The sequence below is a fragment of the Agelaius tricolor genome, unplaced genomic scaffold (genome assembly GCF_023055355.1).
Source record: "Agelaius tricolor isolate 1412-34295 unplaced genomic scaffold, bAgeTri1.0.p SCAF_4, whole genome shotgun sequence".
NCBI classification, from domain to species: Eukaryota; Metazoa; Chordata; class Aves; order Passeriformes; family Icteridae; genus Agelaius; species Agelaius tricolor.
This window is the reverse complement of record NW_027269264.1, coordinates 21,129,326-21,151,424: the sequence shown is the minus strand read 5'-3', so window position 1 is coordinate 21,151,424 and position 22,099 is coordinate 21,129,326. Positions and strand designations below refer to the sequence as shown.

Sequence of the window (22,099 nt, the reverse complement as noted above, 5' to 3'; positions counted from 1 at the left end):
AATATTAAACACAAAGAAAGGTAAATATTGGTGTAAAGAAACAAAAAAATAAAGCACTCTATGTATAATATTTAAAGCTTCATGAAGTGTACTTTGAAGAACACTCACAAAGTAAAAAGAGGTGATTTTAAATAACTCTGCTTATGCTACAGAGTCATTATTTGCATAGGATAGGATCAGGATACTATTTGAAAAGGATGTTCCAAACCCATGCCAAATAAAAGGTACAAAAAAGGTTAAACTCACCCTGTAAGCAGGGTCTTCCATCAGGTCACAAGAGGCAGCATTAACATTTGTATGCCACATTGTTTCTTTGATGCTGCAGCCATACATAAATACATTCTTTTTACGAGAATGACCATGATAATCACAGTAGACCTATAATAAATAATTTGGCAAAATAAACTCAAGGCATATGGAATCAAAATTTTAAGAAAGTAATAGAAAGACAATTTTTATTAGTACTGTAGAATGTTCCAAAGAATTAGGCAACACAATCCCTTATATAATTAACTCTCATTAAGACAAAAAGTAAGTGATTCATCTAAGGAAGGTTTAACCTTCTAGCCTAGCAATGTAACAGATTTACATCTACAGGTTTGCAGAAGACCAGTTCTCCAAGTCAAATTTAAGTGTGACATGGTTTACAAGACCATATCAAAATGTTTAATTTATAGACTAGCTACATAGACAAAGTTAAAAAAATTCAGAATTGCTTACACACACATACTTACCAAAGGCAAACGTTTTATAGCAGCCAGATATTGCAGCAACCCTTTAGCATGGTAAATAGTGGGATGCAGATCTGGATTTGGATTTTGCCACTGTCTGTTTAAATCTTCTCCACTTAAAGAGCAACGGTGGCTATTGTGGGGGGGTGGAAAAACGCATGATGTAGTCTGTATTATCATACTTTTAAATAAGCCTCCCCCCCCACCTCAAGTTTTCCTCATCAACACTGCTTCTTTGGAAGGAGTCTGGCAAGAAATAAACTTCAATTTTCTAACATGCCAAATAATAGAAATGTTGGGGTGTTTTAAGCTATGTTACAGAAACTCTAAAAATAAATTAGAAGTAGCCTCTTAGGTGAAGCCAAATGTAATTACTTATTTGCTGTTGAAACTGAAAGCTTACAATTCTATCTGAATTCTAGTTCAAAATCAGTAATTTCATACATATGGTATCTTTACAATTTGGTGTCTTCAGTAATTTAGAGACTAATGTCAACTAGAAATCTAATACTTGAAATGTGAAGTTGTTAGGAGACAAGGAGCTGTGAGAAAAACAAGGACAAAAAAACCTGAAACAACCCAGGAAACAAAAAGATCATCTCTGTATTCAGTCAGCTATCAGCAAGAACTTTTAAACTTGCAGTATTTCATGATCATGCAGTCATCTTCACTACATTTGCCTTTAGACTGTGTCTGCTGGGACAGCCTTCTTAATTGTCCCTGTATCCTGAATTATTTAATTACAAGTATTCTAATATATACATTCTTTCACATATATAAAGACAAGATTCTACTGAAATCTATAATTAGTTTTACTTTTATTATTTTGTTCACAAAACCTTTTAAAATACTACCTATAGTAGATGAATGGAAACTGTAATTTCACCATAGCAAAATTTCCATTTCACAAGAATTCCCTGCAACCAAGTAAATGTAAACTGCTCAATGTTTACTCATAGCAGTTTCAACAAGTTCTGAAATACCCCTTAAATTTATTGAGAAAAGTGTTGAAATAACTACTATTAATAACTTCAATCAAACCAGGATAATCTATTACCCTCTCTCTTGCACACCTATTAACTTCCCAGCTTTTAAAAAAAATTATGTAAAAGACTTTCTTAAATATAAGGCACTTCCTTTATTTATGTGCACCATGAACTTGTTTAGCTTTTTCTAAATGCAGGTGTGATCTCATATAAAACTCCTACAGAAATCCAAGACAGAGAGACAATAAAAATTTAATGTCAAATTGCATAGGAATGATTATCAGCCATGAACAACTGGAAATATTTTTGTAAAATTGAAATTTGTCAAGGAATGTAACTGCCTTTTAAGAAGCCAAAAATCCTAGCAATATTGCAAGTGTCTGTTGCTTTTTTATCACATTACATATTGCATTTGCACTTTTGCAGGATCAGCTTAGATTATTTATTTTTAAATATTGATGTAAAGAGTTAAAGTACAGGTTAAATATTTGTAATTAAATATATGCTTACTTTCCATTGATGACACCATCTGGATTGAGCATGGGAATAATTTTGAAAATATAAGATTCCCGTAAAGACTGTGCATTCGGACTATTGCTCATAAGGTATTCCAGTGTTCCCTTCATAACCCAGCTTGCATTAGTCTCTCCAGGATGCACACGAGCAGACAGGAATATATAAGGACGATTCCCTAAAAGAGATATCCACAGAAATTGCAAAATATGATTTAAGCTAAGTAAACAATTCGCTGGTTAGAAAAAGAGCCAATAGCCCACTGTATTTATAACAACACAAAAAACATTTGTAAGTTGAGTGTTACTGGGTATGAGTATTATTGATAGAGCTTGCCACAACATTTTTGAAAGGACTGCTAATTACAAAACTACACAATGGAGCTTTAAATTTGATCTGACAATTACACAACTGATTTGAGCTGGCAGTTATGATTCAACTTTCATTACTTTTTTCCCAATAGCCAAGAAAAATACTGAGGTGGACAACTAAATCAGGAAATGGCAAAAGCTCACTTCAAATCACAACAGCTAGATATTAGCTTTATGAAAGATTTTTTTGACAAGCTAAAAACCTCAGCATTTTAAGAAAAAAGTTACTTGTCCAGTATTCTTTTCCAAGAAGTGCTGTCTGCAAAATGGAATTTACAAATCTAGCAGCAAAAATTTAAAATACATATATACTCTACACATATACTCTTACATATATATACACTATATATACTCTTACTCTTACAGATATTTACATCTTTATTTCACTACCACAAATAAGTATTATTAAATACAAAACAAATCCTGAATGCTGATGCCTCTCAGCTTTACGAAATGTATTAACCTTATTTTAGATTGCTATTTTTACACTGCATAGTGGTTAAGACTAATTTTTTTTCTACAAATACCTAGTTTTATTTTATTATTTTCAGTTGATAAGAAAGAAGAGTTATACTTACTGAACTGATAGATATGTTCATAGTAATTGGACTCTGGCATGGCTGTAATAGTGACTAATGGACAGTTGTTGCCAGCCAGGGTCTTACAGAGAACATCATGCCGAAAATATATCTGTTGAGGGTTGTGCATAGATTCCAGCTTCCTAAGATGCATCTTCGTACCAAAAATAATGAAAAAATACTTCAAATTCTTTGCAGTCACATATGACAGCGCATTTCAAAGGTACTATTTAACAGATCTTTCTTTTAGATGTTCTAAACAATATACAAATTTCCAGGATAATTTTGACCATGAAATACCATTTTCTGCATCTCTGACTGATTGAATAGTTCTCTTTACAGAGTCTGGTTTTCCAACTGCTTTGAGAAAGAGGAAGGAAAAGAGGGTAAATTATCGTACGCAGATGGTACTATAAGGGTATATGGAAGGTAAGAACCTCTGCTCCATTAAGGTTATCTGATCAGGGACCTTTTCACTGCAAAAAGAGGTCATAAATAAAGGAAGAATCAATACATGGGAGCAGAGAGCTGAGATGTAATGGAAACCATAGCAAAGACCAAAGTCACCAGTCTCTCTTTGAACAGGTCATTAAGAACCTACAGACAAAGACTTGGAGAGAGTTGCCTGATAAACAAGCAGAATGGGGTAAGTTGGGACATTCAAGAGGGAGGTGTGGTACTATACAAAATTCAAGCACCTGATTCCTACAGACTGCCCTTAGCCATCTCTGCGCAGCCTTACTCTCTACCCTGTGCATCCAAGTGCTATGTGGACTAGTGCAACTAAAAGGACAGGTGTTAAGTCAATTTGGGGTCAACAGCTGGAATGCACAAGGGTCTCACCAGCAGTAGCTGGAGAAGCCAGCCTCTTGGGAGCATCTCTGTGGGTACCACAGACTGTGTGTCCCAGGTCCCAGCTACTGCTGGAATCAAAGCAGACTCCAGCAGCTAGAGCTGTAAGCACTCTTCACTCAGTGGTGTCAGTAAAGAAGCAAGGGAATGTCTCACTGCCAGTGACTGCAATGGGTAAAGGTGTTGGTATCCAACCACTGAGGCAAGGACAGTGTGTCCATCAAAACACATCTGGTGGGACAAGAAGGGTTGAGTTTCTCAGTGACAACACCTGAAGCATGAACATGGGTTACATGACCACGTGCCTGGTAACAGTTGCTAGGGATTGGGTGGGGGGGAAGCACGAACATTTTTCCTGTAGCCGGGGTGTGTGGCGGCATATGTGAAACTTGCTAGTAAACTTCAAGGTAAACTACCCAGACAGTATGGGCCCCAGTCAAGGGAGGGGTATCTAGCAGGCAACAGTCCATGCTGGCATCTGGGCAGGGCCACAAGTGCAGAATGCCTCTGAGATGAGTGTGCAAGTGCAAGCATCTGTCTGCTAGTGAGCATCAGGCTGGGCTAGACTGCAAACTGGAGGCCTGCACAGCAGGTAAGAGAGACCTGGGACTGAGGCAGAGCTATGGCACAGATGGGCCATGCCAGCGCTCCACAAACATATTTCTAATTCTAGAGTGTAGGACAGCTTGTACTTTTTCTAGTGAACAGCAATCCACACCAACTGCAGAGGAGGATGGGGTGTCTGTACCTGCTGTGCAAGTCACTGTAGTGTTACACAGGAGTGTGCCTTGTCTGTGCCAGTCCGTGCAGCCAGCCCTGCCCAGTAGGAGTAGGCATGCACAAGTATGTGTGCATAAGTCTCTTTCTCTCCCTGGGATACATACTCAGACTTGCTAGTGAATATATAAGCAAACAGGAAAGCAGGAGCCATGTCCATCAGCCTGGGACAGAGACCCCAGGTACCTTGGTTGGCCTCCACCAGCTGGGCAGGAGGAACCTCCAGGACCAGGAGCTGCTGGAAGCAGCAGTTGCTTATAACAGCTCTTAACAGGTACCTCTTTCAAAAGCTGGCATAGTTTAAAAGTGAAAAGTGAAAAGCTGCATTTAAAGCTGCTATATACTGCCCACTGAATCCTCTGCTTTACTTTTATTGCTGTAACAGAGGAAAACAAGAGACATTCTAGCCAAACGAATTTTGCTTAGTATTAAAAGGCTCAGAAGACTTATTTAGGCAATTCATAAATCTAAAAAGATCTCTAATTATCTTAGTTACAGCAGCTTTAGTTATCAAAAAGTATACGTAGAACAGCAGGATATAAGTCATTTAATACAAATATTTGATCAAATTAGCATGGCTTCCAGTCAGTTATTACAGAATCAAAGAAAGCATAAGGTTGAAAGGGATGAGAGTGGGCCATCTGGTCCAACCTCCCTCTTTCAAGCAGGGCCAGGGCCATCTTATAGCACATTGCACAGGATTGTGTCCAGACAATCCCTTAAACTCCCCAGGAATGGAGATTCCCCAAACTCTCCTTGCAATCTGTTCTAGGGCTTGGTCACCTGCACAGTGGTGGAATTCCTTCCCATGTTCAGGTGGAACTTCCTGTGCATCTGTGTGTGCCAGTTCCCTCTGGTCCCAGTTCTTAGCACCACTAAGGAGAGCCTGGCTCCATCCTCTTGACAACCCCACTTCAGATACTTTCAGAGGTCCCCACTCAGTCATCTCTGCTCAAGGTCTTTCCTCATAAGAGAGATGCTCCAGTCATATAATCATCTTTGTGATACCCAGGAAACCCACTAAGCCTGTAAGCATCAATTTTATTTTTCCTGGGACTGTTCATTAGAACAACCTATACATTTTGTCAATCTAAATACTAATATTATGAAAATTCTCCCTTGAAAGGAGCATTTTGAACTTCAAAAAAAAAGAAGCAAAATTAATTCAGTCATTAATGTGATATATTATACTAATATTATAAGTATTCATTTATGTAACAGATACAGCTTCTCACCTTTAAAGTTGAGTATGTATATGGATAATGGTAAGCAAAGTAGCACACATCTTCTTTGTGTTGGAAAGTCACAGTGAATGTAATTGTGTAATAGGATTTTCCTTTCTGGCCCCCAGCAGCAATTGAACTTCTTGAAAAGTGATTCCTAAATCAAAAAATGAAGGTAATACACACATTAGAGTAATTTTTTTTCATACTATTTATTATTTCTGAATACACATTCTAAGAGTCAGAAGGACTTTCAGTGACTGTATTTCTCTCCTATGTACAAACAGGTTAAATACAGGCTCCCACCAGCTTTAAAGATACTTTATTATAACAGTGATACACACATTCATTTACATTGATAAAAGGTGAGCAAACAAAAACAAGCAACAAAATAAACACAAAAATCAGAAAAAGTAAGCAAGCAAAGAGCTAGCAAACAAGAAGGATTACATATTGATATGCTGCACCATCTGATCCTGTGTTTTAGAACTCCTCTAATTCCACCACAGATTACACAAGGCTCATCACAAGGACCATGAGACCAGCATTACTGGAAGTTACTAATAGGATTTCAAGTAAGCATACATATATACATTCCCTTAAAAGCTTCCCAGAAACAGTGTCCAATTTCTAAGAAAAATATAAAATATTAACAGCTTAAATATAAGTGGGGTGGTTACAAAATGAGACCTTGTATATTTCTATCACATATATTACTCTCTGTAGTGACTTAGGAAAAAAACCCTTTTTCACAACAGAGTAACAGAACTATCAAATGCAGAAAAAAGAACTTCTGCTCAAAAACTGTACCTCATGTTAATCTTCAGTGGAAGATTTGCTGTATGTTTGGTCTGTGTGTGTACTTACTTGTAGTAACAAATATCTGTCCCAACACGAGTCCAACATGGTCGACAACGTAGTGCTTCCTGAACAGAATACATGAGGGGCTGCATACCTGAAAGAAGAATTGCAACTCACTTTAATCCTTACCATTAAACAGAAACTTATTAGCAGAAACTTATTAACATCACCACTTTCACACCAGTCTACAAATTACCTCTACTTATTCACTCACTATCTGAGTGTATTTTCATTAATGTCTGGATATTGTACTGTGTGCTTTTTTAAACCAGTTGACAAAAGATTGCTGATTTTCAGAAAATAACAACTAAAGAAAAGAGCAAGACTTGTGAAAGACCAAAATGGAATGTTTAAATGAAAGCTGAGGTTTGCATGAAAGGTAGATTACAAGCAGTATTCAGTTCCACTCCATCCAATTCACACTATGAAAAGGTTTCACAGAGTATACAAAAAATTGATGCTATCATCCATTCATGTAAATAACTGAAAAATAACTGATATTTCAGGACAATGTTTTTAACAAGTAACTCTTCAAAGTCTATTTTTGATAGTATACTTACATAGAATTCTTAATATGAAGTTAGAGGAGAAAAAATACATACTAATTGAGTATAATTTATTTATAATCTAGATTATTAGCCAACCACACTGACTGATTCAATCAGTGTATTGAAAAAATCAGAAGAAATTATTAAATATGCACAACATAAAAAAAAAATCTAAACTGACTGATAAGGATTAATAAGTAACTTAAAAGCATCTTATTACTGATCAAACTACCTGGTGTTCTGTGACTTTATCAGTGTGGAGGAAAGTGTACAGCAAAGGAGAATACAATATTATTTGGTAAAAAAATTTTGAAGCTTGAGGTGGGAGGAGGAATTTCTTCCTTCTTAAAGGACAAATTTTAGCATATATATCAGGAAAAAACAAACAGTTTTAAGCTCAGTGACATACACAATCCCAGACAAGAGGAAGAAAGGTATTTTCAGCCATTTGTAAATGTTTGAATGAGGCACACACTGCAAACACTATTTACTAGAGACAGTGATGTTCATTTAAGAACCCCAGTATTTCAAAGTAGATTTATTTTTCCTTACCATCAATAAGACAAAACTGTTTTGGAATGTCTCCACTTACATTCACATCTACCCCTATGCAAAAATGGATTAACGATGACAACTGTTGTTCTTCTTGATCTGAGTGAATCAACAAGCTTTGTTGTTGTCCTCCCCTGCCCAATGGTCTCTAAGACAATTGTAGTTGCAGCTACGAGTAAATTTCTTCTGCTTTTGACTCACTTACAACAAAACATCATTTAAAAAACTGACAGCCCTTGGTTTAAGATGCATTTCTTCTTTTTAATCACAGCTATCAAAACATTTTCTAGCAGTACTATTAAAATAAAGAATTTAAACTGATAACATGAATACTACTAATCCTATGGAGGAGGGAAGGAAACAGCTGAGGTAACTGCCACAGGTATTTTTTTGATATTTCTTCTCAAAGAATGGGAAACATATCTTACCATAGTTGAACTGACTGTTTGACTTTTCACAGTTGATGATGTTAAACCGGTAACCAATGCCAGTTTTCATTCCACTGACTTCAAAGTAGAACCACTGATGATAATGATTGCTATTTATATCTGAGTTCAGAATTAGATCATATTCATTTCTGAAAATTAGCAAAACCAGATCAATGATCATAAAAAGCAGAAATAAAAGGCCTAAACCATGAAAAGTAGAGTTGAAAGATCTTACTTTCTGATCTGAATAACTTTGCGCAGGTTTCCAGATTCAAACTTGGAATTAAACTTCAGAACATCTGCCTCCTCTGGTACAGAAAAACTATGAGTAGAAAAAGGGACCAAAATGAATAAAACAAACTTAGCTAAACCAAATAGCTTTATTTTAGTCCTCACTTGTCAATTCAGAAACTATTTTGATCTTTCCTCCAAATACAGCCCAGATAGCAAAAGCACTGTTATGTCAGATCAAACTTTGTACGAAATCTGCTGTAAATATTATGAGCCACATCACAGAGAAAGTAGAACTGGAGTATTAGAGTATTACTTGAATATTGTTTACAGAAAGGTAGAAACTTACCTCGAATTATCAAGGTCATACACAACTCTATCTATAATGTCATTTTGATAAATCAGCCTTTCAATATCTTGACAGATTTTTGTCCTAAAAAAGAAAAGCAGAGTTCTCACTTAAATTGTCGTTTGCTGTTTCCAATCACAAACGAGGAATTGCCTCATACAGGAAAACTAATGGAATTGACATGAAGACAGGGTACAGTTCAGACAGACCTCAGCTTCACCGCCACTTATGTGTGCATAGTCAAGGTGTACTTAAGTTTAAACACCTGCATTCAGAGCTGCCTGAATCCAGTATTTGTATCTGAGGGACCTGAGTTTTCATTCACACAGCTCACTGGGTTTTATCTGAAGGAAAGTTGCAGTTTCATACTTTCTAATAGAAGCAGAAATTACTCAAACATTACTTATGTTAATGCTTTAACACATGACAACACTTGATAACATTAGTAACTTAAATGAATCCTACCATAACCAAAATTAAAGAGTTTTAGGGAATAGCTCATACAGTCAGTGTGTTAGTGAACTAGCTGTTCACCTCTGGAAATCTAGGTTCATTTATCGACTACGTAACAAATAAGAAAGAATTTGGTGATGCCAGCCAAATGTCAGGTGTGTGCTTATCCAGATCATAAAACCATTGCACAACTGGCAGTATCTAGGTCCTGGCTTGGAAAAGCAAGAATGTGCTGCAGTTGAAGCATGAAAAATAGTGGCAGAGCTGTGTGGAAAAGCTTGCACAGCACCTGCAATAAGAAGAAAAGGAGGTAGATTAACAATGAAGACTACAGAAACAGAATGATAAAGTACATTCAGGCTGGAAATTCTAAATTTAATTAAAATACATACTCTTAACAAATGAGAAACAGAAGATAAGTGCACAACTCTAGCACATTGTATTAAATTGAAATTAACTGAAAAAGAAAAGAAGTCACAAGTTCAAGTTCAACTGACAATATTGTGACAAGGCTGACTCACCAGAATCCATCTGAATAGGTTCAGCTCAGGACAGAATTACAGATTTTTGACCTTACACTTGATCTTAGAAAACTCGTTCGATCTTGGCATGCCTCAGCTCTAAAATGCCCTAACACTTCCTAATATCACAGGAGTTTTGCCAAGACAAAATCCATCAATGAAAATCCATTGTAAGTATTTTATAAATAATAACATCATTTAAATACCATTATAATTACCAGTGTAGATGAAAGCAAAGAAGATGCTCATGAGAATGTATTCAAGATGCTCATGAGAATGAGAAGTAGTAGCAGACATTTTCACGTTCCAAAAAATGAAGACAAACTATTTAAAGAAAATTCAAGGAAAAAGAAATCTAGAACCAACATTGTTGATATGAGCCCTGTGCTTAGAGACTACTCCTTTGTGGATCCTGATGATTAGAAAACACTAAAGTGTATGGAAAAAAGCCCCAACCCAACTAAATTTTTAAGGAATAGAAATGCCCAAATTTATAGAGTATTTTGCTATATAATAATTTTCTTCCTAAAAAGATAGAGTAGTATAAAACACTTCAACTATAATCAATATCATTTATCCTAACAGTGATACATGATAATTACATACTACTAAATTTAAAAGAGAAAGAAAAAGCACTCCAAAGCACAAATTCAAAAACACTTAATCTCCTGGCACATTGCAAGACTAAAAAAACCCCTAAATCTTACATTGTTCTAATAAAAATAAGAAGAAAATCCATTAGGTCACACCTTAGACCCCACACAATATTTTCTCAAATTACATGGATGGATTAAAGCAACCATTTATTTTCTAAGTAAGACATACCCAATGAGCAGTAACTAAGTGCTTACATGACAGACAACATAAATCACACTGAATATCAAGAGTTAGGACACAGCTTTGTAAAAGACTTTAAAGCTTTTCCATGTCCCCTACCAAACAATTTTTACAATCTGCTATAAACTATGAAAGCATGAAAAGATTATGCCCTTTTTAAAAAAGTCATCAGAAGATTTTTACGTTGCAGCAACTAGATTGAGTTGTTTGTAGAAAATGGAATTCTTAAAACAGTTTTCCTTAAAAATGTGTTGCATGATTTTTGATCCAAGTTTAGCCATATTACCTGGTATTTCATTCTTGTTCCCACAAGAACTCAAAAAGTTCCTTTCAACATTAAAAATACAACAAAAATAGAACATTTCAAGTTAAAATATACCCTAAAATTATCTTCATGATCTAGAAATCACCCTTGTGGATGATTTCGTACAAGGCTTATTTTTCCAGTGTTATATATCTAACAATGAGACAAATTGTATCTCACTTCACTCAATTTTTTTATTCAGGGAAATTCAGAATTATTAATTACTACAAAAACATACATAAGGATTTCCAAGATTTGCTTAAATGCAGTTCTTAGGTGATTCCTGACTCTAGACTATCTCCCTTCTAAATCAGCTGAATCTAGCCAATAAATAACCTGCTAGGGAAGATTCTCCTCCTTCAACACTGTATAATATGTTCATTTTGGCATTAGTGTTCCAGCACTTGTTATTTCACTACAAAGATCACTTTTTCATTACTTGTGTGAAACAGCTGAAGGATTTTCATTCAACCAGCTAAGGACACTTAATCTCTTAATCATTTTAATATCTAAATATAAATACAAAGAAACTCATTAAGTTGGTTATAGTTATGAGTATAAAGGTGAAGGCATTCAGTCCCATAATTTTTTAGGCAAGTGGCAAGGTCTCATAGCTCTATGTGTTCTGCTAGTGTACTCACATGTCTTTACAGTAACTCACTATGTAATATTAGCCAGCTTTTCATAGCATTTTTGCAAATCATTCTGAAAAATACCATCACTCTTCATCATCTTCTATTATCTCTCAGTGAAAAAATAAAAGGGTGTGTTGATACATTTTTGTTGTATGTCATTCTGCAGCACCTAACACAAAGTGGATCTTCAGCATTTGTTAAGTCTAAATTCTCTTATACTCTGAATACTAAAGCAAAACACTTTAATGTATTGATTTTTTAACTATTTCCACTATGTTTCCCTGAAAGACAGATTTTTAGTTCAGCGGAGAAAAGCGGTGAAGAAACTTTTTAGTTATTAACTGCCTTATCTTTGCTAACACCTGAAAAGAGCACTCAGGTGAGGATTTTTTAGTTTGGTTCCTGGTGGGCTTTGTAGGTTGGTTTGTTATTTTGCAAACTACAAGATTCACATGGGAAATGAGGGGAAGGCAGAATGGGAAAATATAAACTGAATTTCATATTTAGAAACTGAATTCCAGAATTAGCAATTACAGAACCAGACTGTGTTCCTCTTTATGGCTCTGTGCTGATCAAAGCATACTCACCTACCTTCAAACTGCTTTTCACTGGAAACAGTTTTAGATGCCCAAGTAAACAGTGTAACATTGATTGTTAATCACAGCCATAGCTAGGGCTGGGTGGGACCTCTGGAGATCATCCGGTTAATCTCATCCTAAACACTGCTTCTCAAAGGAATGAAAAAAACAACAAAAAAAGGAGTCTGGTAACTCACCTCTGCACTCCATATCGCCTTTCCAGAATAGGTTCCTTAAATGGGGGTGGAATATGGCCAAAATAATCTGGATAGGCCACTTCTGAGTATTCCGGAATAGATTTTGTGTTCTTCACCATTTCAAGATAAAGATCACAGTCATGAACTGGCGATACATCAGAAACTTGAAGTGTGGCATGTTCTCCTGATGAACTAGATCTGGAATCCTCCTCCTCCTCTGAATCCACCCCAGTGCAGCAGAGTTTTCCCAGCTGGACAGATGATCCTTCAAAGAGACTACCTCCACAGGGTGAAACATGCTCACAGGGTTTACTAGAAGCAAGTGTGGTAATGCCAGCTTTGCTTTCCTTCTCTAGTACACACCCTGTACCATAATATTGATCATTTTTTGCACTGTTCTGGAGACTGATTCTGTCCAAGCCTTTCACAATTTCTTGGCTTAGACACTGGCATGATGGAAGCATGTTTCTTTGATCATTTTGCTGATGTAAACTACCGCCTTTCATGTTATCTTTCTTTGGTAGTTCCAGAAACACTGGCCTTCTATTGTATTCCTCTGTCAATAAAGGACTGCACTCCTTTAAAGCAACTCCTTTTGTTGATGGGTTTGCTTCAGCAGAGTGCTCCTCACTGGCTGTAGGAACAACAATAGGTCCACTCAAATTTGCATCAGGTACAAAAGGCTTTGGTTCCTTGGAAACTAAGTCCCATTCCTTAAAAAACAAAGGTGAAAAAAAAATTTAAGAAATTATTAACAAAAAAAATAAGCAGTTTCCAAGTTTCATGTATATTAGAAACACTTGTCTTTCCTTGTTTTAAATGTAATTTAAAAGGTGACAGCTGTTATAAGGCATCAGAGCAATGAAGTTTGTCTTTTACAAAAAGGCCTTAACGCAATAACAAGCAGTTCATTAAAAACAAAGTATAAAGTCAATACAATTGCCTGGATATTTTAAATACTTATTTTTAGTAGGTGTACAGCATTTGAGGAGATGTCTAATACAATTAAGCACTCTCAGAAATCTCACATCTTTCTTCTCTATTTTATTTTTTGCTGTATACAATAATCAGACATCAGAAAGAAAACAGTTTTCCTTTACAGCTACCCACAGTACCCCCTTCTCAGTAAGACTGAAGCAACCATAACACCTAACTAAATAACCTACGATAAAGTGCTCCCATATGTAGGTCCAGAACTGCTGACCCCTGATTCTTGGCTAGAGGAACTATCCACCCAAAAAAGAACATCAAAGTATATTCCAGAGTCAACCTGACATGGCCAGAAATGTCCTGGGAAAAATATACTTTACCTGAAAGTTTTCTGAAAGTTCTGGGAAAAATTGCTCATACATTTTCAGTTCTTCTATGGATCTTCCCAGTTCCTGTCTAGGTTTCAGTTTATTAATATCAGTCTCAATATCATCATTCTGAAAGATCACCAGAACAAATTAATCTTGCATCCAAAATTAATGATGTTCTAAAACATTAATCTGAAACATTCACCTTTACTCGACAGCCATGCTTTAAAAGATAAAATACCACTATTTTAAAAGCAGCTGAACTGCAGACTTAGATGAAGATTTAGGCTGCTCAGTATTATTAGTATGCCTAAGCCTCCATTTCAACAGCAATATTACAAACATCTCAATTTTCTTGCATTCATTCAAACTTATTATACACAGATAGCAGATTTTACATGAAATCTGTGTATATTCCCAGTACAGAACTTGGAATGTGAAGATTTCATCTGATTGCAGTGACAAAGCAATACTGCTTCTATGGAAGATACTCCCTCCATCAGGGCTCATGAGATCCTTGAATATAATATGTTTTTCCAGTTCATGTACTGACAATTCTATTAACTCCTAACTACACATAACATAAAAATACAGAATAAGGCAGTTCTGACTAAATACTCATCCATGTCCCAGATGGCAGCTAGAGAACACGAGAATATCTTCCCTAAGTGATAAAACAGTTAGAGGTATGATGTCTACCTCTACAGCTGGCTGAACTTCAGCTACCTTGCTGAAACACTGATCCAGTCAATCCCAGTCCAGAATTCTGGAAAAGGTTAGAGCAGCTCCTACATGTGGACCAGCTTATGTGAGAAAAGCAGGCTGAGAGAATTTTAAGTTGGGAAGAGAACACTGATAAAGGAGTCTGTGGTTCTGCTCCACTGCACTCCAGATACATCACGTGTGAAGCAAACAAATTTTGACAAAAATCTTGAAGCAATCTGAACAAGAATGGTTGATATTTTTAAGCAGCACCCACCTTCTTTAAATTTCTGAAGCTTTTTTAATTTTAGAAATTGCCCTGAAAACCTCCTCAAACTGCTTCTAACATTTAAAATGCCCTTATTCATCAGATTCAAGCAACTTAAATAAAAAAATCGCTATACCTGACTTTTGCCTATTCATTTTGTCTCTACCAACCTTATAATGTTGGTCCTTGTCATCATCAATTTCAGTTTCAATTTCTGATTCTGTTTCAGCATCATCGTTATCATCACTTTCATCTACTACATCATCCACTACAATACAAAAAGGTTTTGAAAGGCAGATTATACATTTAATCCAACTATACATGCTCAAAGAAGATTTTTGATGTTCCGGGTTTATTTTCTTTTTCATGTACTCCTTGAAAAAAATGTGAAAACCAACTAGTAAATTACTGCTGGGGCAGTTAAGTTTTCTCATAGTGTTTTCCATGAAGAAAATTTGCTGCTTGTCATTTAAAGGCTCATTCAGAGGTTTACAAATTATGCTGATTTTTTAGTGTACTCAGAATGACTACATGTACTGCTTTTACAATACTGACTATGTAAGATTATACTTTTAACAAACCCAGACCTCTACCACCCCGCAACATTCCACATGCCTTTTAATATAGAACTTCTTCCTTTCAAAGCACTATGTATCCTATTTCCTTTAGGTTTTTCACTTCTTTTTATAACAGGTAAAAAACCTATTAAAAAATCATATCATTACCTCCCTTTAGTAAACTAGGACATTTCTAAACAGGCATTATACAGTACCAATCTACTGTATTAAGCAGAGACTTAATTTCTGTGGGTTTTGAAACACACTTCTCAATCTATTTTCTCCTTTGAAGACAAAACATAAACAATCTTTGAACTACTGGAGTCTGACCCACATGAACCCCAATAGGATAGCTTACTTTCAGACTATGATTACATTTTGTTTCAGGAGATATCATGAATAAAAGATATTAATAAGCTGACTTTGACCCTTCATTTCAGATTAACTTTCTGATAGCAACTTCATTAGTTGCTTACTGGGTTGGATAGTATACCTTATTGGAATATGTATTAATTACCTGAAAATAATGAAAGGTGTTCACAATGGAATGAATCAATTTTCTACAAAGAACCATATAAATGCTTTGCAGTACAGTGTTTTCCAAGAGACTGCAACAGTCCACGAAAGCAGCTCTACTTTCTTATCATGCAATTGAAGGAATAACCACAATAACATATAAAAGCCAGTGCTTCAAATGGCAAACGTTAATCTAAATTTGTCACATCCTAACTTATCAAAATAACAAAAAGAAAGGAAGGGATACAAGCTCCTGTAAGACAGGACATACACTACAACACATTCCACATAGGAGAATGTATACACTGCATGAGTTGAAAGAAAAGACCATTTAAGTTTGAATACAGCCTGTTCTTTACACTTCAGAGTTTGGTGAACATCTTTTAGTCCTTGTTTCCTCTTTTATTTTATAACCACATGTGTCTGGACAAAATGTCTATCACTTTAAACTTAACATTAGAAATTGGTGCTTCACATCAACAGTCACAGACCCTTTGCTCATTGAGAAGTGTCTCAGAGTCCTTTTAGCAGAGAACACAAGTAAGTGCAATTGATTCCACTTTCCATAAAGCAAAATTAGACATACTCAAAGACAAAGTACTACAAAATCACCATACCATCAGGAGGCAAATTGTACAACTGAGCCACAGGACCACTGGCAGGAATAACTGGGAGTTGGAAATGGAAAGCACTTTTAATAGTTGGTAAAGGAAGACGATTTTTGGGAAAACATTTTCTCATTATTAGACTGGATGTATTGACAAGAGGATCAAGAGTTCTTACAGCAAGGCACTCCTGTTAACAGGAAAATAAAGAAAAGTATTTCTCAAATTAAAAGTCAATCTGCATTTATATACCATTTACAAAAAAAATTGGCTCATGTCGTCTTTAAAGGACAGAAAAACTTCTACCAACTCGAATTCATCTTCTATAAAAATCCAAACTTCACCACAGAAAGGCATTTTCACCCCCGCTTTTTTAAAACTAAATTCTACAGCCCCTCCCAGAGATAGCCACAGCAAAATGACAACAAATACAAATTTAATTCTATACTCTTTCAATGTTTCAGTGGGGTACAGAATATAATCCTTATTCCCATAATCAGGAATGACCATCAATCTCTTAAGAGATATGACAAACTTGAGGTCATAGCCAAAATGGCAAAAACAACAAAAAAAACCCCATCAGGATAAATTTACCTGTGAAGTGTTGTAAAGAATTTTCATCCCATTGGCATCAAGAAATGCCTTTCTTCCCAGTTTGATGTTTGTAACACTTTTAATGCACTGTAACACTCCTTTACGTATCAGCATGTATCTGTGTCGATTGTCGTGACGGTGCCAATCAACATAAATCGTTATAAGTGCCTGCACATATCCTCTGTCTACTGCTCTCCTGGCATTTGTTTCTTTGCAAAAAAAGTTAGGAAAGAAAATTAAAATGGCCCAGTGACTTTGATATTACTTTCAAATTTTACTTTCAATGTTTAAATTATTCTTGTTATCCAAGTAACTGAATTGTTTCAGTTTGAGTAGTATTTTAGCCACCCTTCGCAGAGTTTTACATCAACCTAAACAGAAATTACTGGAAAATTAAGACCAGTAGCCTAAAACTCATTCTTGGAACATTTGACATAATTTTCATGGTGCACTAGAAGAACGACATGCATTACACTTAAAAGACAATTGTAAGATGCTGTCACCCAGTAAATTAAAAACCAAAAATATTTCTACAAAGCATATCTGTCACTATCTACACACACTGTCCAGATATAAGATCTGAAACAAACTTTTTTTCACTTGCAATCCATATAGTTTTACATCTATCACTGAAATTTCATAAGCTGAAAATAATTCTACCCCAAATACTGGGTAATCAGTATGACAGCTGGAATATATACATATAGTAGACTAATGTTGTTATGAAAATATTTAATTATATAAAGTATATGAAGTTACAAGTTACAACCACTAAGAAGAAGATATCCCTAAATAAATTAACAAGACCTCCTGTTTTAAAGACACACCTTTTGAACACCTCATTTTCCTCCTCAATATTAAAGTTTAACTGCCAATTTACAGAATGGAATACTGACAACAATTTGGAAATATTTCTTTTCCTAAGCCTCCCAAGGAGAAATTGCAAAATTCATAAATACACAAACTGTAAGACAAAGGTATCACACTGAATAAACATTAACAAACTCTGTGATAGTCGGTACAGAAATTTCTCACCATTTGTGTGAAATGGTTTTCTGCAAATCTCATCGCATCTCAATTCTTATTCAACTCCACTGAAACTACTACAAATGCTGTCGCTTTAACACAACTATTTGGAGAAAATGAGTTTTTAATTCCTTGCTAGTTACAATGCTGGTTCAAAATCTGCAAAGATGACATTGTGAGGATCAATTGCTGCTGGCTGAGACAGTCCATGTCTGGAAACACACCACTGGTTTTGTTACCTTTAATTCCATTTCATGTGTCACTGACAGATTTGTTATTGGGACCCAAGTCCTAATTATTCAGGAAGGTACTGAAGAATACCTGTATTTTCCCCAGGCATCCTTCAGATGTATGTGTAAAAAAGAGGCACAGGAGTTAAGCTATAGACATCTATTACTGAATGGCTGAGGTGAGTGAATGTAAAAAGATATCTGTCTACCTTGGACCTAGATCAGTTCTGCAGAAGCAGTGCAGCCTTTCTGCTGCATAACTGACAAAACACTAACCAAGTATTAAACATTCATGTATATACAACATAAATAAATCATCAGAAACTGCAGAATAAACTTATTTATAGGTTTCCTAGCCTTATTTTTGTTTTGGCTACCAACTTAATGCTTAGTTTTACTGTGTCCATATATACACACACACACATTATAGCTCAAGTAGACATTTTCTTGTAGTCAAACACTTACTTGATTTTAGCAATGCAGCAAGTGTGTCTAAAGCAACCCTGTCAACATAACAAGAAAAGTCAAAACAGCAACCAACCAGTAAGCTTAATCTATAACACTGTAAAACTGTATAAAATATTTACTGCTTACAGACTTATAAAGAGTCTAACTTCATGTTTTCCTGGTTGCACTGTAGCACAGATTTCACTTTTATATTACTACAAGATCATGTATTTGAAGTCTGATGACAAAATTTAAAAATATCAATGCAACAGCTATACAAGCTTCCAGCTATACAAGCTTTTGCAAAAACACTGTGAAAACGTAATGTTTATGACCAACACTCACTGGCTGTGATACTCTGAAATTCATGTCTCTGTTAGCAGCAGAACAAGTGCTTCCACAAAGTATTGGACACTATTTTGGAAAACTGTAGGTCAATACCCGCAGGCAGTATATGAATATACTGAGAAGCAATGCCCATCAATCTGTACTACAACACAAGACGCTCAGCATGAGATTTTTCTTGTACCCAAAGATGTTCCCTCAATTCAACCATGGAACTACAAAACATATATACTTATTTTTCAACTCTTTGTGAAGATAGACTTGAAGCACCTGATCTTAGACCACAAACAAGGATATCATGATTAGTCACATCATAAAAGAGTATGTTCATACATAGAAGTTTAGCTGAGCCTTAAAGGAACAGGACATGTTTTTTGAACCCTACTTCTGTGATCACAAACACCAGATTTTGATCACATAATGCTATTTCTTTTTGTAATAAAATTAGAATATGCACAATATGAGATTAATACTTTGCTAATCAGATGAAAAATTTAGTTTTCCACTGGTATATACTTTGAAAAGGTGGAGGTATATAAAGAAAGGATTATCTTCAGTTACATGCACTTGGCTACTTTTTAACCCTATGTTCACCCAAAAAACCCAATCCAAATTAAAAAAACCCAACAAAGCAAAAAAGCCCAAAATCTACAACCACCACCTGAGTGAGAATCTAAAGTTACCACCTTCACCTACACAGTGAATTTCAACTTTTTACATCATAGCCCACAAGACAGTAATTGCTGGGGCTTCCTAATCAATGTTTTATGTTCTTGCTCCAGATGTCTATTTGCTTTGCAGAAAAATGGAAAAAAATTCTATTGTCAAACAAAAGGGACTGTGTCACACTAAAATCACAAAGCAGATGATAGAATAAGCTGAATTGGAAGAGGGACACAAGGATCATCAAGTCCAACTCCTGGCCCTGCACAGCAACACTCCCAAGAGTCACATCCTGTGCCTGAGAGCATTGTCTAAATGCTCTTGAACTCTGTCAGGCTTAGTGCTGTAGAAACAAACTGAAAAATGATGGGATTGTCTTGATCTACTTGTTATGATTTAGGGTTAACCACTGTACAGTTTCCATGCAGGAATATTAGAGATAAAAAATAATGTATATTATTTTACCAGTACTGCAACTAGACATTCAAGTATTTTGGATTACTCTACTGGGAAAAATTAAAATTTCTCATACTTGTGATACTCCATCCCATCACCCTTCACTTTAATCTTCAAATATTATTTGCATTTGATTTCTCTAATGTTGTTTTCCATTTACAAGTAACTTTTGAAAAAATATACAAGGTTTTATCATATGGTATATTAAAGAAATCTTACTTACTTCATAAGGCTAGTGTTCCTTTTACTAAAAGGACCAATAATCTTAAACATCAGTTCTACTACTCCATTCTTTCCCAGAGATACTGCATTTACAGCTGGAAGTTAAAAGCAATCCATTTTAACATAATGTAGTAAGAAAGGCAAAAGAAAAAGATCCATATACTCAAAACTAAAATTCACACAAGTTAATTTTGAAGTACAAAAAATGCTAGTCATTTTAGTCCTTTAAGACATACAGTGACAAGCAGATGGTACTCTACACATAATAAGCATGATGATCCAATCCTGTTAAAACTTGGAAAAGAAGAAAACTTAATTATTACTTTACAAATAAAACCACATACTACTTCCAATGCAGGCTTCTGCTTTCTTTGTTACTAAGATACAACACAAAAGCAATTTTCTTTATAGAAATTCACAGTTTACTGAAACAGCAGGTGTTCTAAAATTTCAGGTTCTATGATTTGCCGTCATAAGATATGACTATGACCCTTCAGTATTTGGACAAACAGGTATATTCACCAGGATTTGAAATCCAAGAGTCTGCTACAAAATTTTAAAATGCCAATTGGTATAGCTTTCCTGAACTACATGCTCTGAACACATGTTCTCAGAAAAAAAATATAAAAGTAATCTATTTGAATGGGAGCAAATGAAAAGAAATAATGCTAAGACCCATGTTAGAGAAATATGTACTTAAAGTGTATGTCAGAAGTACAACAGCCAACTGAAAATACAAACTGCTGACACACACAAAAATTCCATTCCTGACTGAGTTTAGCAATACGTTCTCCTAACAAACTAGGAAGAGAGCAGCTAAGAATTTACTTCAATATAATAAACACTGTTATCACTGTAGAACTTACTACGTGAACCCAAGTGGCAATTTTATCATCGTTAGCAGCAACATCATACCAGAACCTAAGTCAAGTTAGGACTTACTCTGATAGTAACTGTACAGAAACTTGAAGAATTACTACTCATCAGAAAATTACAAATTACAAAAAATTACAGTAGTTTTTCTTTTCATAAAGGGTGAGAAATACAGAAAAACAGAACTGATTTTAGAATTCAAATTAGAGACTCAGTCCCATTTTCAGGATGAAGCAAGTTTTCAGATAAGCAATGTAACCAATGTAACTATCTGTATTAGACTTTTCATTTTAGGAGTGTTTCACCTCATTATCAGACAGCTCAACAGAAATAAAGCTTCCATGTTTTGAAAATATTAAGGCTTTATGAATTATTGCTGCTCATGTGAATGACCTGATTTGATAATCTTACAGATTATCAAATCAGTTCTCTGTGGGGGAACCTGGCCATGTTTTAAATTTCTTGCACATAAATAAGAAGATTAACAACCATTTCAAGCTTAAATGAAAAAAAATTAAGAGCATCTAACTGACAGTAGAGATACAGAAAGAACCTCACTATTTTCATCAATTTCCTACTGCCTGCCAAAACAACTAGGCTCTTGTGGAAAAATATTAGTCCAATAGTGGAGAGTGGAGCTCTTGAACAAAAGGAGTAAGGAAAAGGTTAAATTAAGAAATAATTAGGTTCAATTGAAATATTTTCTGTGTTAACCAAGTTTTAAATTGGTAATAAAGAAATAAATATAACATCAGAAATAAAAAACATGAGA

At 35.3% G+C, this 22,099-nt stretch overlaps 1 protein-coding gene across 3 annotated transcripts in view; it reads right to left on the bottom strand.

The window, feature by feature from the left end:
- AGTPBP1 (ATP/GTP binding carboxypeptidase 1) overlaps nucleotides 1–22,099 on the bottom strand; it is a 66,156-nt gene that overhangs the window by 24,421 nt on the left and 19,636 nt on the right. For 2 of the 3 annotated variants that reach the window (XR_011678885.1, XM_071424838.1), the window contains exons 9-24: nucleotides 20,456–20,549; nucleotides 18,787–18,824; nucleotides 17,066–17,274; nucleotides 16,484–16,661; nucleotides 14,964–15,061; nucleotides 13,836–13,952; nucleotides 12,526–13,238; nucleotides 9,001–9,084; nucleotides 8,656–8,742; nucleotides 8,421–8,569; nucleotides 6,899–6,986; nucleotides 6,044–6,188; nucleotides 3,180–3,333; nucleotides 2,228–2,408; nucleotides 735–864; nucleotides 247–378 (exon numbers count right to left, since the gene is read on the bottom strand). Coding sequence is in view for 2 of the 3 variants with exons in the window: in XM_071424838.1 (XP_071280939.1) it covers nucleotides 247–378; nucleotides 735–864; nucleotides 2,228–2,408; nucleotides 3,180–3,333; nucleotides 6,044–6,188; nucleotides 6,899–6,986; nucleotides 8,421–8,569; nucleotides 8,656–8,742; nucleotides 9,001–9,084; nucleotides 12,526–13,238; nucleotides 13,836–13,952; nucleotides 14,964–15,061; nucleotides 16,484–16,661; nucleotides 17,066–17,274; nucleotides 18,787–18,824; nucleotides 20,456–20,549 (2,597 nt within the window). In the remaining variant the exon portion in view is untranslated. The remainder of the gene's footprint in view (nucleotides 1–246; nucleotides 379–734; nucleotides 865–2,227; nucleotides 2,409–3,179; nucleotides 3,334–6,043; nucleotides 6,189–6,898; nucleotides 6,987–8,420; nucleotides 8,570–8,655; nucleotides 8,743–9,000; nucleotides 9,085–12,525; nucleotides 13,239–13,835; nucleotides 13,953–14,963; nucleotides 15,062–16,483; nucleotides 16,662–17,065; nucleotides 17,275–18,786; nucleotides 18,825–20,455; nucleotides 20,550–22,099) is intronic. The other variant, XM_071424839.1, reaches the window with a different exon arrangement.